Source organism: Phyllostomus hastatus, unplaced genomic scaffold (assembly GCF_019186645.2).
Source record: "Phyllostomus hastatus isolate PE091 unplaced genomic scaffold, TTU_PhHast_1.1 phas_contig_80, whole genome shotgun sequence".
NCBI classification, from domain to species: domain Eukaryota; kingdom Metazoa; phylum Chordata; class Mammalia; order Chiroptera; family Phyllostomidae; genus Phyllostomus; species Phyllostomus hastatus.
Genome location: NW_025333960.1, coordinates 21,592,501 through 21,617,626, shown reverse-complemented (window position 1 = coordinate 21,617,626; position 25,126 = coordinate 21,592,501). Strand labels below are relative to the sequence as shown.

At 37.5% G+C, this 25,126-nt stretch overlaps 1 protein-coding gene across 4 annotated transcripts in view; it reads left to right on the top strand.

Moving 5' to 3' along the window:
• Positions 1-25,126, top strand: part of ZNF521 (zinc finger protein 521) — a 283,198-nt gene that overhangs the window by 150,452 nt on the left and 107,620 nt on the right. For 3 of the 4 annotated variants that reach the window (XM_045850065.1, XM_045850069.1, XM_045850066.1), the window contains one exon: positions 7,249-7,333. In XM_045850065.1, the coding sequence (XP_045706021.1) occupies positions 7,249-7,333 (85 nt within the window). The remainder of the gene's footprint in view (positions 1-7,248; positions 7,334-25,126) is intronic. The other variant, XM_045850067.1, reaches the window with a different exon arrangement.

The following is a 25,126-nucleotide window of genomic DNA, read 5'->3' as shown; positions in this document are numbered from 1 at the left end:
TTACTGTCAGGTAAACGTGCTACTAGTCTTAAATATATGTATGCGTCATTTGTAATTAATATGCTTGTTCTTGGAATGGTAATGCATATTGCTATAGTCCTTGTGAACAACTTTTGTCCCTTACCTAACTTGAAACATTTTATATGCTCTACCTTCATTCCTGTCCCTGCCAACGCTGTCAGCAACTAGTGATTTTCTTTATGTTATCCATTTTTAAAGCTTTATTTAACAAACAGTGTTTACCCCTTGTTTACTGTCATAAAATCTAAATTAGTGGATTCTAGTTTAAAGACATTTTCATATGTTTCAGAGCCCACATAAAAGAGTGAGAACTAATCTTTGCCATGTCACTGTGCTGTGCCAGACAGTTTGTGGTATTCCACTCTATTCCATTCCCATAATAACCTGTCAAGTAATGAGTAATACAGGTAGTTACTGTTTAATGCAGGCATGCTACATGGCAGACATAGTACTAAGCAGTTATATGTGCTTCTCACTTGCTTCTCACATTAACTCTAATACGTAAGCTTTATTATTTTTAATTTACAGGGAAGGAAACTAAGATTCAGGGTCACTAAATGATTTGTCACACAACTAAATGATGAAGTGATGAAGTCACTAAATAGCAACTAATTGCAGAAAGAGGATCCTAAAGTTGCTTTTCTACTGAAACTGCTGGGTATATTTGGAGTGGATATTTCATAACATTATTGTACATCATCCTGAGTTTAGAAGGTTCTGACCAAGTCTGGGATTGGCTTTTCCTTGGTAACCACTGCCTCAGTTTGGGGTTGGTGAAATTGTAGGGGAAGCAGGGGACTTGCTCCTGAGGGCTGTGGAACATTCTGAAAAAATGGCTCTGTGCCTTCATGCTTTGATTCTTTAAACATATAGCAATGATAGATAAGATAGAAAGATAGAAAACCAAATGGACTTACTCAAATTGAAAACAATTCTCCACCTTTGAGATTCAGAAACCAAATTTACAAACCAAGTGGTTATCAGCCTAAAGCCAGGGGTCTGTTTGGACTCTGTTCCAGAAATAAGAAGTGGTAACTAGGGTTTAATCTCTATGGGACAAACTCAGACCCTCTACTTAAGGGAGGGGTTGGGGAGGAAGTAAAGTTCTTTGTGATCAAAATTTCTGTTGATCAATACCTAGAACTAAGACTTTGCAGCTGGAGAGTTAAAGGTGTAAGAAGAGAGATACAGTTTTGGGACTTAAAACTGAATTTACCATATGCCCGCTCTGTGGTTCAACTCACAATGTCTCCCTTATGCCTACCTCCCAGCAGATGCACAGGAAATGCCCCTGTGAAGCCTAGCCTGGCTTAGTAGCCAGGAACCAAGATTCCAAACTGTGTGAATGAATCTAATGCTAGTCAAATAGCAAACAAACAAACAAACAAAACCTAACTCCTGTGAGACCAAAATTCCACTCCCGAAGAAATTAATTATATAGAATAGTCTGGCAAGACTTCAAAACAAGTATGTTTGGAAGTTCAGAAAGTGATGTCCTCTAAAAAGAGTGACAAATTATAAAAGCAAACCCAAGTAGAAATTAAACACGAGTACTTGTATATTAAAATTAGAGATATGAAAGATGAAAAATGGCTACTAAAATAAAAGCTTTGATAGGAAAAACTCTAGACTGGATGCCAGTGAAGAGAAAAACCAATGGTTTATTAAGAGTATGGAGAAAATCATCTAGATTAGAACATGGAGGACAAACAAATTTTTAAAATATGCTTGAAAAAGTAGTTAAGAAACATAGAAGATAGAATGAAAGATTCCACTATAAGTCCAACTGGTATTCCAGTAGAAGTTAACAGAGAGTGTGTGTATTACGATACGTAAAAACTGAAGAAGTGATTGCTGGAAATTTTCAGGAGAGACATACACGAGCTCTCAGATTGAAATTGTTCTTCCAGTATTGAGCAGGAAAAGTAAACAAAAAAAATACATGGTTAAAAACATGGCAATAAAACTGCAGGACACTGAGAGCAAAGAGGAAACCCTGAAGGAGACGGAGGTGGCTTTGGGAAGCCAGGTCGACCCCACGGATCTTGGTCAAGGGTCTGGAACTGGGAGCCTAAGGTGCAGGTGGCCAAAAACAGTTCCTTCACTGGTATTAAGCTAGTCTTATACCACCCCTGGCATTCTCATAGATCAAAGCACTATGAATTTCTAAGGAGAGCCTTCTTTCAAAATGTACCTAAAATGCAAGTGTAAATTTGCCTGCAGATGATCAGAGTAGAAACCGTTAGAACCCAGTGGGTGGGAGGCAGGGTGGAACACTAACACTGGCTGTGGTGTTCACAACCTGCACGACTTGGGTCACTTAACCTGTAAATGAGGGTAATTCCTTCATTCTCACAGTGTTGTTACATGTGAGTTTTATGCGTACGAGTTCTTTATAAGTTGGAAAGCATAGAATTGTAGGAAATTATTAATTTATTATAGAATTGGAGGGAAGCTGTGTTCCTGGCCTCTTAGAATTTATACATCAAATTTGTAACAAACAACCCACAAAAACTTAAAAAAAGGTTTGCAAACCAGTTTATAACAACTAAGCAAAAATTGTTCGTGAACACCCAGTGCGGGAGTGTAGCATGAATGGAAAGGATGGGGTTATAACAGGTTAGGTTAAATGTTTAAAAAAAAAAACCCACCAAATGTAAGTATTATGAATTATCTATTTGTTCCTACTTTTAATTGTGAAAATGTTCAAGCATATACTTAGATTTAATGTTAACATTTAGCCTTATTTGCATTATCTATAGGTGGCCACTTTTTTTGTGGATCTCTTGGAAGTTAATTACAAACATCATGATATTTTACCCCTAAATATTCAGAATGCATCTCCTAACAAAAAGGATGTCTGCCCACATAACCACAGTACCATTGTTAAATCTAACACAGTATTTCCCCAATATCACCTAATACAGGGGCATCAAACTCACTTTCACCAGGGGGGCCACATCAGCCTCACAGTTGCCTTCAAAGAGCCGAATGTAATTTTAGGACTGTATAAATGTAACTACTTCTTAACAGTTAAGCGAAAGCTCGGCACTGCTGCTGGGTAGAAACAAGGTGCCAGGCCGGACAAAACAAGGTGGAGGGTGGGATTCAGCCTGTGGGCCTTGTGTTTGCCACCTATGACCTAATAACTAGCTGATATTCAAACTTCCCCAATTTCTTTAAAAATCTTTTATAGCTGTTTCCTCTCCAGATTCAGATCACACTTTATATACATGCACACATTTATTAGTTAAGTCTTTATAGTATTTTCCACCTGAGAACATTCCAATTTCCCTCCCTGCTGCCATGACATTGACTTTTTGAAGATAACAGGCCAAGAATATTCTTGGTAAGTGTTGAAGAACATTCTCTATTTGTGTAATTCTTTCTGTCTCAAAGTAATACATATTCCTCTAATACTTCTTTCCCTGAAAAGGCTTGATTAGCTGCAGGTATACATTTTGTATGAGAATACTCCATCTTGCATCACATTTTAGACACATAATGTTAGGTTGCTCCATTATTAGTAAGAGTAAGCTAGTCTGGTCACCGCAGTTACTTCCCAAGAAACCTAGTGTAAAAATACATTTTTTTGCAGTTCTCAAAGGATGAAAATTGACTCTCTCAGAATGACCTTTGTTCTAATAGTTTTAAAGCCCATTAATGATTATCCTAGATCATTTTATTTGGCATTGCAAATGGTGAATTTCTAATTCTGTCACCCCTTCTGCTGACAGTGTTCAATAAAGAAAGCTTTCCTTCATCAGATGGGCATGTATTGAATGCCACACTTTCTCATAGAGCTTGGTGCTTCTGTTCCTTTAATTACCAATTTTCAGAACAAGAAATTTCATGCAATAGTCACTTCCAATAGCGGCAATTGAGATTTTTTTCTTTTTCTGTTTTTGAGGATTACTATGGACTCATTGATTTTTTTATACTCAGTGTTTTGTTTTTTTCTTTTAAAAAGCAATTTACAAGTACAAAGTATTATTATTTTTTTAATTTGTTGAGGCAAAATGTGAAGCCTAAGCCCTAATGGAATATAGATTGAGTGGAGGGAGGTGGGGATTAGTCAGAATAATGTTTTTCTTTTAAGTATACATTATTAAAGATCCTAATCATTTTTTTTAATTTATGAGATGCTCTTTTCTGAAAGACTCTGAGTACCTTAACCAGAGTATAACTGAAAACAAGAATGTCAAAAAGGCACATTTAAATTGTTCTCAAAATCAATCAAAAATAATGAGGTGCTAGGAAAAAGTTGTATCCTTGATAATTACATCTATCAGTATCAGAAAACAAAAGAGAACAATCAGGAAATGACAACCCCACTCCCAAGTAGCACATTAAAAAAGGCTAATGAAAAAGTCTCTTTTAAAAATTGTACCAAATTAGCATTTCAAGTCAATTGACAATTTAAGCGTTGATAAAGGCCAATCTGGGGCCCAAACAATGGAAGTTCTGTTTCTACTTTTATCTGCTTTTAAAAGAAGTGATCTCACTTGACTTTTTTGTTGTTGTTGTCTTCTATATAAATGGAAGTAATTGTCCTAAGGGAAGTGGCAGCTCTTCCTGTGCCCTGCAAGAGCCGGTCACCCCTGGAGTACTGTGCTTAACTCCTGGTCCTGTTTGTTAATGGGTCGACCAGAAAGAAGATAACCAGGATGGTGAAAGTTGTTCAAAGCGTTTCTTACTCCAGACTTCTATTTCCAGTCTGGAAAGGGGTTAACGTCGCTGTCATGTTAGATAAGGGCTTCGACCTGTTCTTTGTAGCTCCATAGCATAGAGTTAGAGCCAATTGGTGAAGTAGCAGGAGGGCAGATTTAATCCTAGAATTAGGGAGAGTTTCTTCATAAACTCAGCTGTACAGAGCTGGAATGGATTCACCTCCAAGGGGAAAAGCTCCCCCAGGCCAGCTCTGTTCAGAGGTTATAATCACTTTATGGAAAGTTGGTATACAAGTGGGCAGGGGTCCCAAAATGTTTTGCTAAAAGTCTATAATTATAATAAGGGATGTTTTAAAGTTCATTTAAACATTTTAAAAAACTGAGGGTATAATTGAACTTTATATCGTGACTTAAAAAGAAAACCATAACGCATCCCAATTTGCACATCCTTGTTCTGTGTTTGGGAAATGCACGATGCAGTGTGGTGAAGTTCAAGCTGCATTGTCTTAAGGTCATGGTGCACTCTTCTGTGTCACATCAAATTCTTACTTCGTCTAGCCCCCTACCGTAGAAGCTTTCAGATAAGAACATGACTTTGTTAAAAAGACAAGAAAAAGTAACATTTTAAATACTTTCTAGTGTTTGAATTATTAGAAGTGACAAAAGCATTTTCTTTCAATGATAAAAGAAAACGTGTACATAGATTTTCAAATGTGTCAGTTCATTTTGAAGGTAGTAGTAAGTGCTAGTATTTTATTATTTTGGTTTGTCAAGTGATTTTTATTCTTTATTATTAGGCCAGGAAAAAAAGCCCTAGCATATTGCACCAACATATTCATCAGTCATCATTTTTGGAGACAGTTTTCGACATGCTGTATGTTTTACTGTGCTAACAAGAGAAAAGACTAGCCATTAAGTTTATGTTTCTTTGTTTTTCAGCAAGGTCACATATCAGGAATAATGCTAGAAGTATGCTAATAAACAATACGTAATGTAGGCCATCTGGGAGTAAGAAATATTTTCTAACTAGTTCTAAAGGGAAATATTGTTAAAAGAGGAATAGATGTTATTTACGCAACACATGTTGCTCTATATATGTCACCATCAAAAGCATCTTGTAAACAGCGCAGCGCAGTAAATCTTCCTTGGTGATCGTCAGGGTTTTTCAAGTCCCTGTTAGATTTAGATTCAGCACGCTCAATTCACAATGTGCCTAATGTACAAAGCCCATTAGATTATTTAGAAAGCTTCCATCAGAAGGATGCCTATACGTCTGTGTTTTACAAGGAATACCCTTTTCTGCTGCAGAAGCAAATATTACATTAAGTAGAGATAATTAAAAAAAATTACATGAATGACATTTATGGTTTTAATCAGTAATGAAATGACACTAAATTTTTTGTGCTTAACTTTGATTTTGTTGAGTTCTTTAAACTTAATTGCAGTTTACAGACTGATATTCCCTGTTGCTACTGTTAGTAAAACAATTTTATGCAAGTGCGATGAAATGATAATTCTGCAAGATTGCCTTAACAAGTGGTCACTGAAGTGATTTTACAATTGTCTCTGTCTCTCACGTTTGGGGAATTTTAAAAATGGATTATTTCATAATGGTTTATTTTGTTTTCTAAGATGGTTTTAATTGTCAATATCAAGTTTCATCATAAAGGAATTTATGTAACTGTATTCTGGAGAATGGAACCAGTGCTTGATTGGGTTCATCTAATATGTACGGAGCCGTATGGGGGACACAACAACAAAGATGTAAAACCATAAAGGCTGCTTTATTTTAGAGCCCAGCATTTAGAATCAAGAGAGCTTATTTCTCTTCCCAGCTGTAGGGACATCAGGCACGTCCTTCTACGTCCTCGGGCCTCGGTGTCTTTATTTATGATACCAGAATTTATAATAAATCCTGCTCTACTCACTTCACAGGACTCTTGTGTAAATGATAAATGGTGTTAGACTATTCAATATGATATGAAACTGCATGATTTCCTCGCAGGAGAAAATATGTATTTAAATGCTGGCACTTAGCAGTTCCTGAAATATCATCTAGATTTTGGACTTCAGCTAAAAATTAAAATCTCAAAATCTCTTGGCTAGATTCCATGAATCTTAATTTATTGGCCGTTTTACGTAGGGATTTCTAGAAGCAACACCACAGTTATGTCGGTCAGAATGAAAGCCTGGCCTTCAAAGACATTGGTTTCTGAGACTTACAACCATGTGTTACAGATTTTCTCAAAAATACTAACTTCTGTTTTTGCATTTAGGAATATTTAAAAATATAGTATGCCATAATTATGTGCCTCATGTCTTCCAACTGTTTGCAACTTTAAGAATAATGTGTAGAGATCGAGCCACAAGGCCTTCCTTCCTAAGGAACTTGTGGAACTTGGCCCACCCAGCCCCACGGTAGTTTAGTAAGCAGCATGAGTAAGACCAGCATCTCCACATACAGCTGTGAGTAGGGTTGGGTTGTTTTTTTTTTTTTTAAACAAAGCATTATAAAGTGCATGTGTCTAAGTAATTCTGTTTGTACTTGTTTTCTCAGAAGAAGACCTATCAGTGCATCAAGTGTCAGATGGTTTTCTACAATGAATGGGACATTCAGGTTCATGTTGCAAATCACATGATCGGTGAGTGACACTCTAAACCTTACTATGGATAGATTTTCTCCTACTTGTGTACATCAGTGCCTATATAATTAAACAGAGTTAAAGATGAATTAATTGTTCAATCATCAATGTTCTACCTAAGCATGATTGATTTTTTTATTACTATTATTAGGCCTGATAAAGCGTTACCACATTTTATTTTCTGCAAGGGCTAGTTTAGACTTCTGCTGAGGATTGTATATCTACTCCAGTCAAAACACAGGTGATTAACAAATTAAACTTCTAATCATTTTTGCGTTATTGAAAACTAACAGGAATGGTTAATGAACTGGATGTTAGCTTTCCATGGAGTTTTAGACAGGTTTTAATTTCAGAAGTTATTATGGTAATGGGACTGTTGTGTGTTGCTTAAGCATCTTTGTATCAAAATCTAAGTGGTGAGTTTTTGTGATAGGGAAACATAAATAACTTAAATTGCCATAAACTAGTTTTATATGTATGGTTTCAACAGCCTGGAAATAATCATGATTAAAAAGATCATGTAAAGGATTCAGTTATCATTTTTTATTTCCCACCTAATTTTACATAGATCTTACAAGGGGTTTGTTTGGGTAGAGATCTCTGAAGTCACTCTAGGCCGGTGTTTGCATTAACCACATGGGCTAGGGCTAAACGCATCATTTTTTTCACTTATTCATAATGTCCCATTATCCCTTAATTCCTCTGGGGTTACTCCCTATGTTTTCTAATTTGATAAGCACTTAGTAATAATACTAAGAGTTTTACCAGCCAATTAAGCTTTATCAAGCAGATCTTTTTCTACCAGTAAAATGACAATTGCTGTTTCTTTATACTATTTTTGTTACTCACTGGTGTTTTTATACTATGAAAACTTTTTATTTCACATTCACTTCGTGGTATTTTGTAATGTCATAAATAACTGTCATATGATATTAAAAAGTCTACTTAATCTCGTGCTGTCTATTACCAAATTCTAAGCCATGGAAGAAAAGACAATGTTTTAGATCCTGAACCTGTTACTTGGGGTAACAGTTTCATTATACACTAACTAGTAGCATTCTGGGCATAGTCAGGGGGAGGGTTGCTGCCACTCTCGCTACTGATCACTAAAATCAACCCTAACAAAATTTCTCAGGGTTTTGTAGAAATTAATAAAGATAAATTCAAAAGCATGTTGGAAAATTGATTAATAGTTTTTCAATAGGATTTGCTTTATAGTTCTCAAATGATGGGTCTCCAGGAGGATTATTGCCTATAAAAGACTAAGTGCATAATTGTGAAAAATTGAATGTACACATAACAGCTAAAATATTGATCCTTTATCTCTGTGTTTTCTAGATTTAAGTACTAATATTTTTAGTGATTTTTTTATACATTAAACAGCATATTCTTTTTTTTTAAAGATTTTATTTATTTATTTTTAGAGAGGGAAGGGAAGGAGATAGAGATAGAGATAGAGATAGAGATAGAGAGAGAGAGAGAGAGAGAGAGAGAGAGAAACATCAATGTGCGGTTGCTGGGGGAATCTGGCCTGCAACCCAGGAATGTACCCTGGCTGGGAATTGAACCTGGGACACTTTGGTTCCCAGCCCGTGCTCAATCCACTGAGCTATGCCAGCCAGGGCTTTAAACAGCATATTCTTAAATGTGACAGAATAACATCGACAACTTTACTGAGTGTTTAAAAGATGGCAACCTGAGGTTTTCAAATAATGTGGGTTTTTTTGCTGTTTCCTTCTATTTTGCATTAAAAATACATAAACTTTCAAAACTGTTTTTGGGGAAAGGGTAGGGAATAGGTTTAAAAATTGAATTCTTCTTGCCAAATAATAAATGTTAATATTTTCCATCTCTTTATTTCTTGAGTAGAATTTATTATTTACTGGTGGCAATCACTCATAATTCTGTTCCTCTGCTATAGTTTTACATGTGCTTCAGTAAAAACCTTTCTTTAATGCTTATGGAAAATTTAGTGAAACTTTGTGGTTCATGCTTCTGATTAGTGGTATTTAATATAAACTTATATTGGGTTCTGGATTTATTATTTATCACAAGACCCAGATGGACCAATCAGATATATTTTTTGCCTCAATATTAATGTTTTTGTACATATGTAGAATGTGAGTTGAATGTTGGACATGAGAGGACTTTTTGACTTTCCAGTTTTAGTATCATTTGTCCATAACATTCATTGGTTTGTCCTGGCCCTTCTTTTAAAATTGCTTTGTATCCTTCCCTTTGTATTTCTCTTAAATTCTTTGCATCATTAGTGCTTTCTCAAGGCTTTTCCCTTCCACCTTATGGTGGATTAAAACAGCACTCAGTTCCTCTTGGGATCTGAGTGTTTAACAATTCACCTTCCATCAGTGAAGCAAATTCTACTCCTTTTCACAGAGGCCCTAGTTATTTAATATTCATGCTATTTTTAATAATAAAATATGTAACTCTCTTGCACTTAAGGCCTAAACAAATGAATAGCATCCATGTAATTGTTCTATCGGTTGACCATGCATCTGAGTCCTTCAGCTCCTTAGTGTTGTTAATATCTAGAGAGAGAGAGACAGAGAGACAGGCAGAGATTGTGTAACGGCAGGATGTCCCAAAGGCTAAGATATCCTCTTTTAAAATCCCAGTGTGATATTAGTCTTTCAGATGAGGCAGGCAGCATTATTTTGTTGGCTAAAATACCTCCATTGAGGGTGGGTATTTTTAGGTTGTGTATTTGTGTATACTTTTTGTCTAATCGAAAAATAATCTCAATGAGATATTTAGCAGGGAAGAGGGATTAGAGGCCATCTGAAATCCTCTTACTCTTTTTGTTGAGAGGGTATATGGTGTTTTTACAGATTTTGTTTTACATTTCAATCAGTCTGAAGGAAGGATTATGTCATTTGATGGAAAGCTAAGTCTGCACATGACTCAAAGAGGTGTAACTTTAATCTCTTCTTTAACCAACTCATTTGCATTTGCCTCTGTGTAGCACACATTTTTTCCATTTTTAAATGTCTTATTGTTTATGCCATTACAGTTGTCCCATTTTCCCCCTTTGCCCCGCTCCACACAGCCCTCCCCCTACTTCCATAGTCAACCCCCACATTGTTGTCCGTGTCCGTGACTAAGATAAGGTGTAGCACAGATGTTTTAATGCAATTTCATTGTCAGCCAACCTCCACACTTCTTCCTGGATGTGCAGGTCTTAGGCTGTTGGGATGTTTATGAAAGGAAAACCATCAACGTTTCTACCCAGTCCATAGTGGAGACGCTCTGCTGAAGTGACATTTTGCAGCTAGGTGTGGACACAGGGTCCACGTTGCAGGAATAATTACTCAACAAAAATGCATTGGGGATTTGGCTTATGTCTATTAAGGAAAAAAAGAAAACCTCACTCTTCACCACATTTTGACACAGTTTCAGTGAGAGATTAGACAAGTGACTATTTAGGGGCTTCTGTCCTTCTTCACACACACACATACACACACAAGAGCTACAAAAAATTTTCACAGCTTTCCTGGGGAAAAGGCTTCCCTCGTTCAAAATCTGAACAGATGAGAAGATTTCTCTTGTCTTCCTTTGTTCCTTCTATGTAGTTTATGTTGGCTTTTGACCTGAGAATACAGAAAGAAGCCTTTGTGTATTATGTTCTTTAATTCATTATTCACCCATCTTTTTCTATCAGCATAGTAAATATTTATTGTTATTTTCTTCTTTAAGGCTTTTGTTGTTATTATTATTTGCTATGCTTTAGCACAGATAGAGATGAAACTAGAGAATTTAAATGTGTTTAACCCAGCAAAGGGATTGCCTCATATAAAATTATGAGGCTCAACAGCAGTAGAGTAAATTCGTAAGTGCTCAGAATAAAGGGCTGTTAGGCATGCGATAATATAAAGAGATGACATTGCCAAGAACTATTTATGAGAAGCTTAATTTTTTCACTCTGATAATTCTTGACCAATAATTACCAGCCTCTAATTATCTATTTTAGTTAGAAAGAAATTTCGATCACTACAGAGGTTGGCATTGCAACCAGCGCATAAATCCCCAAAGAGACGAATGTGTTCCAAACAGCCACAAACAACTGTCTCATGAAACATAGTGAGCAAATTGCAAGCGGCTGGTGGTAGACAACCAGCAAGCAGTACACTCACCATCGAAGGCCAGTCAGCTCGACAAAGAAATGATCAAAGGGGAGAAATGCCATTATCCTTGGAACTGATTGCTGCAGTCATGGACTTGGGAGGACAAGTGGTCGGGGATAGCTGTGGCCTTTCCCAGCCATCCCCTTCAAAGTTCTTGGATGGAGAATAGGAAGGGAATGGCTACAAACCATTTGCCTAAGAATTGTTTTTTAAAAATGACTTAGCAATTGTTACTTAATGTCTTATATTTTTATATTTTTCATCTGATCAAAAAGACCCCCATTATATGTAAGGTGGCAGAGTAGCTTGTGTTGTGAATAAATAGGGAAATCTAGAAATAGCTGCTAATAAACATGTCCCAGATGGACCCAGGGTAATGCTTAGGGCATTTGGGAGAAGCAAATATATTTATCTCTTAGAAAAATGAAACTAGAATTTAGGACAATAAATGACAGCAAATATGAACAGCACACTGTTCAGTGTGACAGCACACTGATGCAAAGATATTGACTATTTTTATTCACATCTCTAATACTCAATGTCTTGTAGATAGTTATAATGTTTAAAAGACCATGAAAAGATTCAAGTCTTCTGCAGTGCACATGAGAAGACCTGTGCCGTGTGTGTTATATTACACATGATATCTGTCACTGTGTACCCTGTGTGTTATGTTGTACATGATATGTATCGCTAATGCCAAAATAAAAATAATTAATTCATCAGTTTTGTGCAGTGTGGTGAATCTTAGTTTGTTTTTGTGGCAAGTGACATTTATACATTCTGCAATTTGCTTGATACCTAAGGTCACAAATGGCATTCTTTTCCTTCCATTTCTTTAGTGGATAGTGTGCTATGTGACTAATCTTCATTATAGTTTTGTGACATTCAGTATCACCTCTGAAACATTTCAGCTTGAGTGCTCTTGCTTTAGCATAGACTAAAAGCAATATTTCAGGTCTATAGTGGTTTTGGATTTTATATGTCTTAAGGGAAAATATCCAAAAGTATGGATCTCTGCATAAGAAGATAGAGGGCCGTGTTGCCCTTTAAACTCTCAGTGTCCACTGGCTGTTCAAAAAAAAAAAGGATAGAAATGAATCTACAATAATGCATGTATGTGTGGGTGTGTATATATGTATATGCCAGCACTATCCTAGGAAGTTCAAAGTCATTAGGTTCTTTGGACTTTACATTAATTCTAAATGAGAACACTACTGAATTTGGTGGAGGGGGGGGTCATCTTTATTTGATTGTTTATAAAATTCAAGGAATTAAGAAACAAGCATTTGGTGTTAAATATGATGAAATACTGGCTTATTTCATCAGGAGCTGGATTTAAAAAGATGAAATCTGGGCAGTTTAATGGTAACAGAAAGCTACCCTCATGTGAGCAATGCTGGCTTATTTGAAAAGCCCATAAAGGGTTTCTACATGGACCATACAAAAGGGATACTTTCTCTTTAATAGCCATCTGTACAGGAGAGATGAGAAGTGGGCCAGGTCATCTCTCCTCAGCTGTCATGATATTAACGTAGGTAATGGAGCAAGCTCGGCGTTCTGCTGGGTGTTGTTTTTCATAGATGTTCATCGATTTACACAGATAATTCTATTTATTTCTTAGAGTTGGTCCAAGTGAGCCAGGCAGAATAACAAAACACCAAAGCATTTCAAATGACTTTATCTTTGTTGGTAACGTAACTTTTGTCTAAAAAATGGTGTCACACCTACTGTGCAGATGGCTGCATGATTTGTAAACCAGCCAAAACATTTAAACAAATGTGTGATCTGGGGATAGATTAAATAAAGGATAAAATGGAGTGTGGACCACAAATTCTAATAATCAGATGATTTTAAGTTGTGTGCAGTGTGGAGTGATGGTCACAGGGACAGCAGGGAAAGCTTGCCAATGACAGCAAGGTGCCTTATAGATCTCAGGATGGAGCCAGGGGCCTGGTAGGCCTCAGTTTGAGAACCGCACATTTGCTGTACAGCTGGCAGCTCTGTATGGGGACATCAGATAAAACTTATGTAAAATGAAGTGTTATTGCTTAGTATGAAATTGTTCAGAGAGGGAATTTGCAGACAGTAACTGAAAACAGAATTCATGGTACCAATGAAGCAGACTGTAAATATGAAGAGGGTTTAATTATCTGCGCAATTTAACAAAAATTCAAGATGTGTTCAGAAAGGACATACAGAGGCATAAATAGAACACAGCCACACTGCTCACCGAGTGCAGAGCAAGGCCCCAGGAACTTGCCACTGCTCCTCTCAGATCAGCCTTCCTCAGGACAAAGACCATTTAACAGAAAATAAAAGAAAAAAAAAGAACTTCATTTTTTTCAATCATCTTTTTGGAATGAGACAGTTTTCAAGAGCTCCTTTTGCTTATTTGGATTCTTATTTCTTAAACAGCTTTTAAAGAAAATGTTTGAGCCTATCTCTTTATGTCAGTGTTAAGCTACTAAAAGACAAATCAGAATGTTTATCCTTGTTTTGTATCTTAGCCTGCATCTAACGGCTGTGATTCACAGGAATAAAAAATACTGGCAGCTAGTGGAGTTTCTCATTTGCAAGCGCCTAACATAGCGTCTTACACGTTCCTCAGGATGTTGATTTTCTGTGAGACGGGGGGGTGCTGACCGAGCCCAGGGACACACTGAAGATGCAGTTTCTCGTTACATTTTAGAGCACACCGCCCTGACAGGGGCCTTGGAAGAATGTGGCAGGGAGAATGTGGCACCGGCGTGAACGACTGGTGCCAGCCTCCCTTCCTAGGCTCCATACAGAGACACAGGGAGGGGAGTCTGTGCCAGATGGATAATTCCATGTGACTGGCTGAGACGCAATGGTGGGGCTTCTGGCTCTCGTTTTGTCCTCACCTTTGACTTGCCTTAGAATGTGCCACGAGTGTATCTGTTTTTTACTCATTGTTTGATATGTTTATTATCAAATGCGGATATATCTTTCTGCTTGAAGTTTGCAAATCGCTTCTGAATGGAGGGCAAGAAAAGTCATCAGCAATAGATAAAAATACAGATTCCTGCACGCATACATGCATATACACATGTGCATCATGATCTGCTTTTTTACAGGATCAGTTCACACACGAATAGAGAAAAGGTCTCTCATGACCTATTTCCATAGGTTATTTCCTAGTTTCGGGGCCATTAATAGCAGTAAACAAAGGAGAGGGAGCCAATATGGAGAATGGGTGTCGAACTTCGGCTGCTCATATTGTTGCATTTGGTGAGCTGATGGGGTTTCATAGGTCACCTTTAGAATTATGCCTATGACAGCAGTAGCTACCTGCCAAGATTGCAAGGTATCTCACAGCTCTCAGGATGGCGCCTGTGGCCCGGTAGGCCTCAGTTGGAGGGGTACACATTTGCTGTACAGCTGGCAGCTCTGTATGGGGCAGCCGTGTGGGCTGTTAGGGAGCTGGAAAGGAGACAAGCATGAAATTTCTTCTAACCCCAACTCTGTTTTTCTGTACTGTTGGCTGCTTCTCAGTTCCTTGACAAAAAAACCAATCAGGCACCCTTTAATCCGCCTGTGATTACCAGTGGTATAAAAAGAGAAGCATAATGAGGAAAAATGCCTCGTTTTGTTGCCTTCAAAAGCCAACAAATTGGAGTTAACTTGACAGGAAGTGGCTTAATAATTAGATTATTTATTTATTCCTGACACATATCCCCCTGTTACTAGTCTCAGGAGACCCTGTAGATGGTACGATTTTCAAGCTGCCATTACTTCGCTGTCTTCTGTGAACAAAGAAGCTACTGTCTATCAGTCAATTAAATGCACTCTTTAAGCAGAGGCTGCGAAGTCCTCAGTGGAGAGAGCCCTGGGACGTTGTGGCTGATGATTCCTTTCTCTGTACTGTACATCACACTCTCAACTGCGGTCCCCACAGAGATGGAATAAAGTCATGCATTAAAATATCACTTGTTGATTTGTTTGCTAATGAAGAGCCATTGAAATGTTTGTGTATTTCTGTGGCAAAATTGTTGATAAAAGGGCCTACTTGCCTGCATGTCTTAGTTCATCTGCCGTGAGTGCTTATTTGAGAATTATTAAAATTAAAATCAACAAACAACTGAATAAAAAAAACAGATCTGAGATAACAGGAGTTTTCTTACTATTTTCATCAGATTAAGTGACTAACGGCAGGAAAATAGAGAGATGGCGTCATTTTAATCCCTCACATTGTATTAATCGAGATGATTTGTTTCTTCAGACATAAAAATGCAGGTCTCTTTCTGAGTATCGGGGAGGTATACCTTTTAAGTATTGAAAGATATTAGAATCCCTTTGTGAGAATAATATAGTTAGAAATTTTATTTTTTTCCTTTAAGATGAGCAACATTTTCATAGCAGTTTCTGTAACTCAGTGAATATGCACAAAGTTTCTCTTGGGAGCTTAGAAGGGGCTTGTACAACCAAGCTAATGAAAGACCTGCGTGTGTCAGACGCAATCTCTCAGCCACGTGGACTACACAGACATGTGACTTTTCTTCTGCGTATGCTCCTTTTCCAGCTTCCCTTTTTCTTTTCTTTAGTGGTGTCTTTTCAATGTTTTTATCCCTTAATGTATTCACCAACTTCTTACTACTTACTCTTCACTATGTACAAAGCATGTTTTTGCTGGACTTCTCCTCTTCCCATTTGGTTTTGTATCAGAAGAGTGTCTCTGTTGTTAGGTTGCGGGTCTGGATGTCTAGGCTGAAAATCTCTCATGATACTATGGTAGTGCTCTGGTGAAATATTTACTCATGTCCCTGCTGTTTAAAGGGATAGATTTATAATTTAAAGCAAGGCCACTGAATATTGAAAAGTGTATCCTGTTCTTCCTTCAGACTTTGTAAAATAGTAATCAAGGCTTTAACTATATTTTCATGATTACTTGACAACAGGCTGTAAAGAATTAATTCAAGGCATCATCAGATGGCCATGTTCCTTATTTCTTTAAAAATTTTTAAAATTTATTGATTTGAGAGAGAGAGAGAGAGAGGGGGGAGGGAGGGACAGGGGTAGAGGAAGAGAGAGAGAAAGAAATAGAGAAAGAGAAAGAAACATCAATTTGTTGGTCTACTTATTGATGCATTCACTGGTTGATTCTTATATGTGCCCTGACTGGGGATCGAACCCACAACCTTGGTGTAGTGGGATGACACTCTAACCAACTGAGCTCCCCAGCCAGGGCCCATATTCCTTATTTCTAGCTTGTTATTCCAAGTCATTTTGTTAGAAAAAGCTTAGCTACTCGGAGGTGTTCTGTAATAGAAAATGAATTTGAAACACTTTCATTAATTGGTGATTAATATATTTCAGGATTAGTTTAAGCAGGGCCCTACCTCCTGCCCAGTCAAGTATGTTCTGGTTAATATCCAATTATCTGCACCTTCATAGTTATTATGTCTTAATATTTCGGATATGATAACCAGAAACTTGAGAGTAATGCTAATGAGGAGCATAGAGCAAGAATTAACCAATGACATACTCAATGATCCTTGGTGAAGAAAGAATCTCTTTTTTCCCCTTAACACAGTGCTTCAGCATCTTCCAGGCACTGACTGAAAAGTAAGACCGCTAGCTACAGCAGGCAAGAATCAGAAAATTAATCATTTTCTCTTTTAAATAATCATAACCTGAATGTGCAGTGTTCCAGTTCACCTCAAAACATTCAGCTCACTTTATGGGAAAGAAAAATAAGAATCCAAGAGCCAGTCTATGTTTTCCAAACAGGAAACATCATTTTCTTTATCTTTTCCTTTGAACAAAGCCACAAGTTGTTACCTCTTCAAAGGGTGTTTTAACTCACCTAATTTGAAGTGCCGTTAATATTTCACGAAGGAAACACACTTTTCTCTGCTACTTTTTATCCTCCCCACGCCCCCAGTTCATCACCATGTTGTGTTCATGTTGCATTTCTTTGTTTAATACGTTTTTGCAGGTAACGTTAGTTTTGAACTGTCTGACTGGGCTCCCCTGGCAGTGGCTGCGAGCGTGGCATGTGCTGCCTCAAACCACGCGTGCACTTTGTCCATTACCCTGTTATATGCTGCGCTGTGTTGTAATGAAGCTACGTCAGTAAATTGCAGCGAAGGGTGATTGTTGCACGGGGACGACTACCACACCTTGGGGCCCATTTGCACCAGATTATTCTTTTTATTGTTATTATCACTTCCCATCTCCTTTACTCTCTTGCTGCCGAACTTGCTGTTGGCCACTTCCAGCACAGAGGGGATCTTGAGGACCTTGCAGGCATCATTGTTTTCTCTTAGGCACACGCCAGTCACCGTTCATTTCCCAGCTCAGAAATCCTGGTGGCTCTGTGGGTCTTTATTGATGCTGTTCTACTCTGTCCACTTCATGTCTAAAGTTCCTTATCTTTATCTTCTTAAAAGAACAAATTTATTGTGAATAAAAGTAGACTGATTTCTCCTCAAATGTTTCATGTAGATGCTAGGAATTATACTCAGGATGTTCAACTGATTTTTGTCCCTTTCCCAAAAGGTTTAGTAATTTACAGAAGGGACTTCGATGGGATTACTGTTTAAGGAAAAGATTTGTATTTTCAATATCTTCTTGGGTTTCATTAAAACATAAAGTCATTATGCATATTGTATATATTAGTAATTTCTCTTAACAAAATAGCCAATTTCCTGCCCCCAACCAACTTCTGTCACCCAATAACTAATAAAAAAATAGTGTGGATTTAAGGCAGAGACCTTATGTTCTTATTGAACAGAGTTATGTACAAGGGTTAATGGAGGGATAATTCTATGTGAATTTTGCATGACTGTTAATCCTTTTGTATTGCCATTTTAGTACCTGTGTCCATTTGTTTTCCAAGTGGTTACTGCAGCTGTTGTTCTTTTTCCTTTTCTAAGCCTGGGCTATGGTGCAGCATTCAAACTAAAATCTAGAATTAGAGCTGACACACCTTCAATTGAACTATCAAGTCTTTTAAAACTGCTTGGCCGGTGACGCCAGTCCTGTGCTATCCGACCATACACACTTCCGACTCTGGGCCAAAGAACATTGATTTTTAGCTGTCATTTCTAGTGCATGTACTGTAGAATTGAAATTTAAACCTTAATCCACTCAGTAATGCAATTAATTTTTAATGTGCAGTAATACTAATTGAAATAGCCTGAATTTAGCAAGTCACCACAAGACATTTTCAAAAGCAAGAGTCTCCACTGAGAACTGAGAGGACAGATAATCACCGTTACAGTGTTTACAGGGGAAACGCTCACTCTGCAGGCCTCCATGGGAAAGGGAGATTTCTTTAAATTAGACCATAGTATATCTCTCTGTGAACAGAAATATCTTTGCAGAGAGAATTTCTACTTTCTGCCCACCAGAATAGGCTAAAATTTTTCTGACTAACTTCAAAATAAAATTGTCCTAGTTAAAAATATCTTAACATACCATGTGCAAAAGTTACATCGAGCTATTATTTTTAAAAAGCAATCATGCATAGTTGCAAATGAAGTCACTGGCCAACAATGTAGTGGTCAAAAACAACAGTTGTAGTGGTTGATCTCATTATATGATACGTGTATGAGATACTATTTCCAGATTTAAGAAATGTCTGTAGCTTATCGGTTGTCTGTAAATCCGTTGTCTTGTTTTGGTGTATGTATATTCCTGTGAACCAAAAATACACCCTATTTTCTTTTACTTGAAACTGTGTACCTTTAGCTTTTGAATACTATTTCAAAATGACCTTTTAAATGTTTTGCGAGGTCTTTTTTCTAGCCAGAGTAAAGCAAATTTTGCACAGTAAAACCAAATAGGTTTTCAGTCATTTTTACACTGAAAAGGTTCTCTACCCACGTTTATTTGCTAGTAAATGAGGGCTTTTTAAAATGCATCAGTTCTACTGATGAATGGGCTCGGGAAGTGTTCAAAACGAGCACCAGCATTAACGTAAAAAAAAAAAAAGAAGGCAAGCACTGTATATCATGCTTTCATGGCTCTCGCATTATAGTATTTAATAAGCCGGTGTGCTCTTAAATATTTAGTAAAGGTTCCCTCATAACCCTGCCATCTATTCAAATGGGATTTGAAGACATTTTTGCAGCACATAAGTACAAATGATGGTAGAGAACTTGAAGCAGTTGTAGCGTGGCACATTTTCTCAATGAAGTGTGGGGTAACACGGCACAGATGAGTGCAGCAGATTCACACCTGCAAAACACCTAAATCAATTCACACTCTTTAGATTAAGGGTCCAAACTGGCTTTCATTTTGCCACTGTTAAGTCAAAGTGCTGCTGGGATTATTTACATAGAATACTAAAATGACATTATAGCATGTTTTTAAAAATATCTTACATTGTCATTATTTTAAGCCTTCCTAGCATCAGTTTTTAGAATAGACATTTTTTTTCTTTTTCACTGAATAGAGAAGAAGGAAGAAAAAGAGGTGAGGGAAAATCAATTTATAGCCCATTTGGAGCATATTATCACAGCAAATTGGGGTATAGTAAGTTAAACCCTCTGGGCACCTGTTTTGGGTATGCGATGACAAACAACTGAATAGTAGATGTCATTGTACATCCCGATGCGATGCATAACAGATTATGTTTATTGGTTTCTTCCTTGTAATATTTGATCATTATTATCCAAATAACAATAACTGTTCTTTTAATCTGGAATGAAAATTGGCTTCTAGGAACCTTATGTGAAAATGTTGTCAGTAAATATGATGCTGACCTCATCACTGCCATCATGTTGGCGGGTTACAATGCACATGCAAGCCTTTCAGTGCTTAATAGTATTATTAGTTTTGAAGGTGTAAAGATAAAGGCTGGTAGCTTGTTCAGATTTATATGTAATGTGTTTGGTTCTTCCAGGAGCCTGTTTGCTTGCTTCTAATTTTCATCCTGTTTTATATGCAGCCAGTGACCACAGTGTGCATTCCCACTGCACAGAGACACATCTCATCTGTGAAACATGGCTTACTGCTCTTGTTTGCTATTTGTATTCTCCTAAGAAGAACGTAGGATTCATGTGATGGGGCAAATTCATTTTGTTTTGAAATTATGTCTATCAGAAATGCATTCTCATCAAGAATTTTGTGATGAGGAATGGAGAAAGGAGCTAGCTTTAGGTGCACGTGGAGCAGAAGAGAAGGGAAGTGGTGCAGGGTTCACACATAGGTGTGTTAATATGCAGTGCTTGATGTATGTTGACCTCAGGTTACAAGAGTAGAAAATCCCATTTTCCAGCTTGTTTCAAATGTAGTAAAAATGCTGCTTCAGTTGCTTTATGCTACTCACATTGGGAAAGGTGCTTATACTGTGATAATTATCATCAAGGAATATTAATGCGTTCAGCATTTGTAACCCAAAAACTCATTATAGCTTAAGCTGTGCATCATCTGTGAAGAGAGAACTTTGCCAGAATTCGCTCTTCACAGGGGTTGCCTCCTGCTTGCTGCAGAGTGGTCAGAGTACTGCAAGAGGTCACTTAGGCTATTTTTGAAAGCTGAAGTTTTGCAATTTTTGAATCACTACCTTCTGTCTACAGAGCTTATCATCCTTGCCTCAAAATGTCCTCTTTCTAATGGAATGCACAGTGAAGTGCAAATAATCATAATAAATAAGAAGTAACTGGGTCTTCTTACATAGAGTCCAAAAGGGCCGCACATATATTCCACACCATGATAATTGAAGTATTGGTGTCTTTTCTTCTGTCATTGAGCAAAGGGATTCATTTACACCGGTTGCCTTAATGCAGGTGCCCTTGGGTTTCAGATAGAAATGCCCCCACTGGGGCTCCACTTCAGAGCCCTCTGGCTGGAAATTGTGTAAATAAGACTGCAGGGTCAGCCTTCCTTTTTCGGCAGCGGTGTCCTTAATTAGTCCGTGACAGTCTTTCACATGATCCCGCACTGTTCCTGGGATCAGGCCTCACACGTCTAAGGCTTCTATCTGAGGCATAGATAGATATTTTTGTCTGTTTGTGTAAAATCATCCCCTGGGGGAATATTGACGTGATGGGACGGGGAATTTCTGGGTGTGTCCAGAGTCCATTTTAAATCATAAGTGCTTAGTTTTATAAGAATATTGCACCTTTCCCTGAGGTGTGCTGCTTGTTGAAAAGGAGCTGTATGCTTGTGGTATTTTTTATGTGATTAAATCGCATTATTTTTCTCCCACTAATCCATCGCTTGTCTTTTCCCATAAGTAACATTGCTCCACGCTGCATGTTACGGTTTGTGTTAGGCCAGGCGGAGAGCACTAACACTCAGTTCTATCAGGCTGTCTGGCTTTGCAGGACAGCTGTGTTTCTGGGGTCAAATTGTGAACCTGGCCTTGCTCCTGGGAGGACTAGAAAAATATGTTTCATAACTTCCCATAGACCTATGCGGAGAGTAAGAAGGGAAACCATGAAGCCCATAGGCTCAGTTTAGATGAGCTGTGAGGCTGGAATTCATCAAGCAGGAAAGCTTGCTGTTGTTTGGGAAGCTTCCTTGCTGGGAGGGGTTGGGTGCCCAGTAGGTCATTGCTGAGGGCACTGAGGGACAGGGTAATCATTCATATAGCCCAGCAGGCACGGGCACAGGTTGATAATGTGGAGTAGACTTGCTGCAATAGAAACTTACCTGTTAAAGTTACTTACACGAAGGATTACAAATAGAACAGCAAATTTACTGTAGATGTTGTAGACTTGTTCCACTGGAAGCAATTTTTTTTAGTTGTTGTTTGTTCTGGGTTTTGAATGGAGCAGAACCTTTCTTTTATGCAGTGAAACAGTAATGTCACACAACAGATGAGCATCCTGAACCAGAAACATATTCTCAGTGGTTCTGGGCTCGGATGCTGACAGTGGAGAGATACAGTAGTGGCAGGTCTTCTGTGAGGATGCAAACTTAATAATCTTTATGAATTTTCAGTAACTTATAACTCCACTTCCTCATCGAAAGGAGCATTATGAAAAGATTGTTTCTAAACCCTTCAGACATTCCCCGCACTCATGATAGATGCCATCCTTTTTACCTTGAGGCAGTGGGAAAGAATGTGTTTTTCTGCAAGAAATAAAAGTGTATGCTTTAGAAGGAGCAAATTGCATTTTCATGTGTAAGTTCACTATTTGCACTTGATGCGATGAGATCCAAATGTGAAGAATTGCCTTTGACATTTTTTCTGTGTCTCCAGCATCATAGGGTTGCCGCATCATTCTGCTGAAGTCACTGTCACATGGGATGTGTGTGATGTGAAAACCTGGGAATAGTATAAAGTGCATTCTATGTCCAGGCTGTTTTGATAGCTAACTTCTTTAATGATTGAAAAAAAATTTAAGTTATCTCAGTAATGATACATTCATTAAAGTTGTGTGCAAGTATGTGTCTTTTAAGAAAAATGTCGCAGTCTTCCAAGTCTTACGGGTTTGTTCACTTCTAAATGAAGAGACAATTATAACGTTCTTTAAATGCTGTTTTGTCTGGTCTATCTCTTGAACTATCACATGTTATGTTATAAACTAAAATTTTAAGTATGTTCATTTGAAAGTTCTTAAATCATATGGCTGATTTCTAAAATCTCATTGAATTTTTCTGTCAATGACTATGGTTTCCTAATTTGTAATGGCCTTTCTTTAAAAGAAATTTTCATTTTTGTGGGTTTAAGTTTCTCCACGTGTGTGCGTGTATACACATATGCACACATGTCTTTGTGCAGACATGTACTGGGTGTCAGCCTTTCCGACTGAAGACTAACTGGTGCACCACTCCCTGGTTTGTGTTTAACGCGTTTCCAGCAGCTTAGAGAGACGGTATAAAAATGAAGTAAAACCATGGAGCTTAGATTGTAGTCTGATGTTTGTAAGAGAGATATTGGAAAAGGATGTTTTTTGGCTTGGCTCCCTTTTTAGATGTAATTGCTGCTTCATTAGGACTTGGAAGAGTTTCCTGTGGTTAAATTTAATCAAATGGCTCAGAATAACAAACTCATACACTCAAAATTCCATGACAGCTCTGTATACGAAACATGATTTTTCTAAATTTAACACACACACACACACACACACACACACACACACCAGTACTACCACCCATGAAGTGGACCGTAAATTGCTGTGTGGCACTATTTTAAACTTAATTCCTACTCCTTATTGCTACTGTATTGATACTTGATAATGTGCAGAAGTACAAGTCATAAGAAATTCATTTCAAAAGGTCTGGGGTTTGTTTTTGCTCAGAAGCAAAATTTGAGCAGACATGTTTAGTGCACTAAATATTGCACTTGAATAGCCTGGGATGTGATATGAGATTGTTAGTATTATTGCCATTATACAGATGAGAAAATTGAGGCTAGAGCAACTGGCCTCAACATACAATGCTAATATGCATTGTAGAGGGACACAAACTCGCACCTTTTGACACTCTCTACACCACTTTCAGTGGTGCCCAACGAATCTCTTCCCGAGTCATGGGTTGCTCAATTCAGGAGCCTCCGGTAAGGTGTCCTTGGTGATAACTTCGCTATATTTGCAGCAAAGCCTGATCTTGATTGTATTTTCCAGGCAACAAAACTTATCCTTGGTTTAGACAAAATTTTATATTTCCATTAAAAGCAGTAACTAAGGATTTAGCCCGGTTATTTTTTTCTACTTTTTAAATCAAACTACTTTGAAAAAAATTTTTTTGGAAATTGTGGTAAATAGGCAATGAAATGACAAAAGTGAGTAAGTTCAGTGTAAATAGATGTGAATGTGACACATGGTTTTGTGTACTAACAGAGGAGTGTTCATAGGTCTGCAAAATAGCAAGTCATTATATTCATATATTTTAGAAAAGTGAGTCAATATGTTTAAAAACAGTAACTTTGCTCTGAATGGTATTTAGAATCCAGAATCATACACCTTACAGTGTGTGAAAACGCATGTGCCCCTGACATATCCTGATGTGTCAAATTCTTGTCAGAAACAAGAATCAGAAAACCCCAACATTTCTAGAAGATTCTTTCTGTAGGTGTCTGTGCCTGAATCCACTTAAGAAGATTGTGCAGGGAGTAAGGCAGGGTTCACATTCGTTGCAACATGCAAAAAGCATTGACATAACAATATGCCACTTGACAATACAATTTATGATGTTTATCACAGTTGGCTTTTTTATGGGTTTTGAGCCAATGATATAATTTATTAGATGCCAAAATGTGTTATTAGGTAGAAAAAGAATAATAAAGAAAGACAATATTCACGTTAACATTTTGTGCGTTTTGTATATGCTGTTATGTTAGGCAGAGAGATTCAAAACATGTTCTAAATTTTTGTCACAAAGCAAGAGCAAAATTTTGCAGGTTTCCTCCCAAAATCCAGGAGGAACAATGGCCAGTAAAATGAAAGTGCCATCTGGGTCTGGATGTGAGGTCATTGCCAACTCTTCATTGGTGCTGGTAGAAAGCTTAAAATTATGATGATGCACCCTTGGTTTGTAAGTGTTCTTGCAATTGGAGCCACTAAACTGATTTTAATTCTTATTGCAGATGATATTTTGCCTAACTAAAAAGTCTGGCCATATAGTGAATATAAGCTTGACTGAAATTTATTTTTCAAACCAGTCCAATTAGCTAACAGCAGTGTTGCCTACAAGGTGAGGATTGAAGTAGCAGGTTTCTCGATTTGTGAATAAAAAT